The sequence below is a fragment of the Dendrobium catenatum genome, unplaced genomic scaffold (genome assembly GCF_001605985.2).
Source record: "Dendrobium catenatum unplaced genomic scaffold, ASM160598v2 fragScaff_scaffold_645, whole genome shotgun sequence".
NCBI lineage: Eukaryota > Viridiplantae > Streptophyta > Magnoliopsida > Asparagales > Orchidaceae > Dendrobium > Dendrobium catenatum.
The window spans coordinates 172917-178916 of record NW_021319107.1 but is presented as its reverse complement, the minus strand read 5'-3'; the positions used below and the strand labels follow the sequence as shown (position 1 = coordinate 178916).

General features: G+C 35.9%; 1 protein-coding gene across 1 annotated transcript in view; it reads left to right on the top strand.

Moving 5' to 3' along the window:
• The first annotated feature begins 1995 nt into the window (after nucleotides 1-1995).
• LOC110098740 (MAP3K epsilon protein kinase 1) overlaps nucleotides 1996-6000 on the top strand; it is an 84962-nt gene continuing 80957 nt past the window's right edge. The window contains exons 1-2 of the mRNA XM_028695477.1: nucleotides 1996-2562; nucleotides 2646-2780. Coding sequence (XP_028551310.1) covers nucleotides 2503-2562; nucleotides 2646-2780 — 195 coding nt within the window. The 5' untranslated portion in view covers nucleotides 1996-2502. The remainder of the gene's footprint in view (nucleotides 2563-2645; nucleotides 2781-6000) is intronic.

The following is a 6000-nucleotide window of genomic DNA, read 5'->3' as shown; positions in this document are numbered from 1 at the left end:
AAAAAAAAATATATATATATATATATATATATATATTTATACCTGTTAAGATGAATGGAGGAAAGGAAAATGTCTTAAGCAATATAACGTGATTTTACATTTTTAATAATAAAATTATAATATTATAATTAAAATCTGGCTATGGAGGGCGAAAGTACCGTAGTCGACGGTCGATAGTGGCCAAAAAGATCATATGGCCACGGATGTCGGAAGGCCCGTAGTTTTTCAGTGACAGAGGTCGAAAGTTCGACGATGGGCAGACATTTTGCACCGGGTGGAAGTCCAATGAAAGTCCAGAGACGGGCAAAAGTCCAACGACGGGAGGAAGTTCGGTGTATGGTAGAAGTCTGACAGTGGATGAAAGTTTGGCGTCAGGGAGAAGTCTAAAGAAAGTCCGACAATGGGCAGAAGTCCGACGACGGGTATAAGTCCGGCGACAGGCAAAAGTCTAGCATCGGTTGGAAGTTTGGTAAAGGACGGAAGTTCAGCATCGGGTTGAAATTCGTTGAAAGTCCAACGACATGTATAAGTCCGGCGACAGGCGAAAGTCCGACGTCGGGTAGAAATCCGACGATGGGCTAAAGTCTGGCATGTGATGTGATAGATGGATGCCGGGTGGAAGTTTGTCGGTGGTCGAAGAGTTTGGTGGCAAGAGCATTCAAGATTCTCTTCTTTCTTCTTTTCCTTATCTTCCTTGCTTGGGTTCCTCTTCTTCCTCCTTTTTCCACGAGGAATGAGGAGTCTATTTATAATTTTCTGTGAGTGGCATGACCGGTAAATAAGAGGAATATCAAGGGTCAATTGGGAGTAGTTTGAATGAATAGTCGATGTTGAATCCCTCAATCAAGGATTGTTTATTGGGCATTTGAATGTCTTAATGTTATCAAAATTTGACAATATTTGGCTCGTTGGATTTGCCTCATCGAGCCGCTTGATTAGAGTATAATCATGTCATGTTCGAAAACCATTTGGTAATCCAAATTATGATATGAACATTTCAAATGCGCTTCAGATCTTTGATTTAGACCCATTTGGGATAGGATTAAGTCGAATTTTGCGTTGTTGGGTTCATATTCTCGAGCCGTTCAGTTCGATTATAAGTTTGCTGAAATCAAAGTTCAGACGATCTCCGATTTAATTTTTAAAGTTTCCAACTTGATTTTCCCTCGAGATTTGTTCTCGATCAAAATAATTTTAGATGATATATCACACGTTATGGATGTCATCAATTTACATTAGTTTTTTTAAAATACACTCAGTTCTTATAAGTCATGCTTTGTTACACACAAACCATTACATTTTGAAATCTTCAAAATATATCTAATGATTGTATTTAGTTTTATCGAAATGATTTTATATGGATTTTGTATCAATGCTAAGCTTCTCATTGTGATGTGATAGATGTAACAAATTATACTCTATCAGGTCCAATAATTTTGAGCTATATTTGATTATTGTTCAAATTTTATTGGAACCATTTACAAATATATCTTAGAATTATAACATATTTTTACAAATAATATTGAAATGTTCTATTGTATCATTTTAGGCTAAAACAACTTTTAAAAAAAATTATATTTAAAAACTGCTTTAAGAAGCAACAAAAAAATAGTTTCAGAAACCTTAACCTTGATGAAGCTTACATTTATATTTTTTGGGAAATATATATTTACATTTGGTAATGCAGTTTCGGTCATTCTGAGAAAATATATATATTTACATTTGTTTTTTTGGGAAGTTGTATTTATATCTTTAACGGGAACAATTATTACGTCCTCCGACCGGATGCAGAGAAACATCCGGTCGCAGGCAAAATTCCGCTGTAACGAGGTGTACCGAGTTTTTTTCGAAAAACTCGGTACACCTCGATACAGCGGAATTTTGCCTGCAACCAAATGTTTCTCTCATTCGATCCACCGGACCAAATAAAACTTCCTTTAAACGGACAGCTGGGCTTGACATCCTGAGTGGAATTCTGGCTGGATGGCTACATACAACTGGCTTCCAGAGTCGTGCTTTGAATCTGTGACCGGCGTGGACCGAGTACAGCATTTCGCGCCCGTTAACGACCCACCATTGCGCTTTGGATTTAGCACCCGGCTGTCTAGACCCACCGGCCATCAACGCCATCATAGCCACCTCGACCACCTCACGGAATAATTTCAAGCGCTGTTCTTGCCACCCGACTCGTCTCGCTATTTCGGTGGAAAACGGAGCTCGAACGCTTTCATTACACTTTCGCTTCCTAGAATCATCAACGCCGGCACTGCTTGCTTCGCACCCTAATTTTTGTCCTTGGCAGTCCGATCGACTGAGGTTCCAGTCCTCCGCTTCTCCGGCGATTGAAGAAGAAAAGCCCAGATTCCATTTATTTTCTTATCTGGACGCCTCTTTTGCTTATCTGAAACGTGCTTCGCTTCCAGTTATGTTTAATCTGGTGATGCGCTAGGGCTGGAAGCATTATAAATCCAGGGTTCCTGGGGCAAAGAGACTGTTCGGGAGATGTCTCGGAGCCCCACAACCGCTCAATTCCACAAATCGAAAACCCTTTATGACAAATATGTGAGCTTTTTTTTTGTTTCCAGCTGTCTAGTTGAATTCTGATTCTTTGAAGGCTTCTTGTTATTATTATGGTCTGTTGTTAGAAACTTGGAGATGAGATTGGCAAGGGAGCCTACGGTCGCGTTTATAAGGGGCTTGACCTGAAAAATGGAGATTTTGTTGCAATCAAGCAGGTCTCCTTGGAGAATATTCCCCAGGAGGATCTTAACATAATAATGGTAACTTGTTCTCGCCATCTCTTGCATGATTGGAATTTCCTGAGTTCTAGTTGATAAAGTACCGGAGATTTTTGTTTCAGAATGATTGAATGAAAAATGAGGTTCGTGTAGCCGATCACATATAGCTAGGATAAATTACCCGATCTTGTCTAAACAAAAACAATTAGAGGGTAGTGCTAGGGTGACGGTTTAGGTTGTATCGTCATTAATTAACGTTCACAGGTCCGAATCATGGAAAAAACCTCTTTGGAATATAGGATTTGCTCTCAAGATCTTTTGTGGGAGCCTAATGCATTGGCGACGCCCCTTTTTATTCACAGATAGTGTGATGCGACAAAAAAGAAGGGCTAGATAATAGCAATGTCACTTGGCATGCAATTGTAACATGCAAAAAGGATTCTTTTAAGCCATGAATTGGGCCAGATATTTCTTTACTTCTGAAACCTGCTCACCATTGCCTTTTTATGCAGATAAAGTGGAAGATCTCCTATATATGCTTTGTCTTTGTACAATTTAAAGTTTATATCATGTATTCTTCCTTTTTGGTTATTTGAAGATTTTATTTTTTAAGAAATTAACTTGCTTAAATTTGTTATATGCCATATTTTAGATCACCTCAAGTGCTATAGAAAATGTAGAATTTTATTCCAATATCCCAAGTGCTCTATGACCTTCAATTGCAGAGTCTTTATTGATTTTAGTCATTTTATGGGGATTGGAGACCAATATCTTTTTGTGAGCAAATTTGATATGATAAATCTGAATATTAAGATTATTATTGCCATACTGCCTCTAGTGTTTCATCAATCTATTTTTGTGTGTTGGATTAGAGAAATTGAGGCTGAAGATGAACTGATACTACTGCAAAAAACTTTCATATGATGGAAATGTATATTTGATGACAATTTGTATCTTTTTTACAGCCTTGTGCATATCATATTATTTGTTTAACTAAACAATAAATTTATTCTATTATTCAAATGAATGATATGTGATTTTATGAATCAATGACCTAATATTTTTAAATTAAAATAATAATCCTAACAATTCATTGGCTTTCATCAACATGAAATCCTTATATTTGAATGTTAAGGTCGTATAAAATTCTAGGAGTTGAAATTTAAGGCATAGAGTTGTTTATGAATGCATTATAAGTAGATCGTGCATATATGAAGTATTCCAAAAGTTGTGACAATATCAAGAGTTAATCCTAGTTTTAAATGTTGATCATCAGACAATTTTATCATAACTCCTCATTTGGAGTTGTATTATTTCTAGAAATCTTCAGGAGTGATCATTTTGGAATGACAATACATGTTAGTTTAGCATAAAATTAATTCAAATACTATTTTTATTTTGTCGTTTATTATTATTTTTATTTATTCCGTTTCCCCTAGTTCTATTAAAATTTATTTTACTTGAACTTATCTAGAAAATTCCCAATATGCTTAACCTTGGTCAATGAACTTAGACTCTACTACGCCTTCCCAAAATTTATTAGATATTTCATCACGCAAGTCATCATCTTCAATGAATTTCCTATATATATGAAAGTAGACTTGAAACCCAAACCATTGTATAAATTCAAGTTGTTGATTCTTAAAATCTTCACCATGATTATTGATTTGACAACCAAATACCCTTAAATATTTGATCATCAACAAAAATGTGTCCGGCAAGTTCAAATGACGTTCATCGAAAACTCTTTTGAATTGCTTTAACCTGTTGACTCTTTAGTTAAGCTTTCAATTTCATGACAATGTGCCAACTTCATGGTGAAGAATGGATTTTACCATAGAGGACAACTATTGCTTGAAGTTCAACTTTAACCAAATCAAGTTAAATAGATATGAAGAATTTTAATTGAAGTAAGATATACACATAATTCTTTTTTTTTTTCTTTTTGTAACTATAGATAAAATATAAGAAAAATGAACATGTTTTTATTAAGTATAAACTTTGTACAACATCCGGTTCAAGAAAAGATAAAGTAATACTCTGACCAACTTTCTTTCCTTTTGCGAAAGTTTTAGACAAAAGATTAAAATGCATATAAGAAAAAAATTAAGGTGCATATCCTTGCTCTAGAGGATGACTCGGGCCAGCTAGAGACTCTTTTGAACAAATTGTTAAGAGACAAAACAATTCTTCTAGCAAGCAACTTTATGTGGTGTTTAGGGCAACTAAGTAGTGGGGATAACCTCCTTGAATTAGCTGACAAAGCATGAACGTGACTCAAGCAATGAATCGATTCATTTTTGTGGTTTCACAAGATCGTCAACAGGATGAACTCAATCATAATCTTTTTGCCTTCTCCTTCTAGATCTTGAATATTACTTTATTTTGGTGGCTTGGTTGGGCTACTTTCGATGAGCAAGTTCATATTTGCCTCTGGTTGGGTTGATTCCATTCATCTGTCTGATAAATTTGGCCCTGATGAATTTTTACTCAACAATTAATTGTTTTAATTTGCTCATTCAACTGTCTTCTAGATCTCCTTGCTAACTTAAAGCTCATCTCCAGTTTCTTCAATGAGTCAAATTTGATTAAGAATTCTTGAAATATGGTTTGTAGATCTCTAACTTGTTCTCTTTCTTAGGCGACTTATCCATTGGGATAGCCACCTTAGAATCTTCCATCATCTCGGCTGCAAGAGCTTCACACTCCTCTTTGTTAGAAATCTTATCAAACTCAATTTTCTTAGGTCTATCTTTCCATCCTGGTAGAACTTTATTTTCTTAAATAACCTCCTTGCTCTCGATCTCAGCATTTTTCTCCACATTACTGACAACTTTGATAGGCCCTGGCTTTTTAATAATTATCTCTTTGGCATCTATGATAAGTTCATCATCTATTGTAGTCTCCATGTCACCAACAACACCAATATGCATCAAGGCCCCATTAGAAGCTATCGCGTTAGTATGCACACCCTTAGCAACTTCGAGGAACTTCAAGGAACTTGCTCCTTATTTTAGCAATAGCGACAGTAAGAACTTGAGAAGTCTCCCCATAAATTTCCTTGGGTAGTAGACATTAGGTCAAACATGAAAGAATTTGTTCACTTGAATTTGAGTTCGCCACCTTCCTTTTTAGTCGGAGATGTTGTAACCTTATTCTCACTATTTTGGGTATTTTTCAAAACCTTCACCATCTATTCCCACATATTCACTTCATTTGATGTTGCCTTATCCAATTGAAAACTCGAGTTCTCATGGCTTTC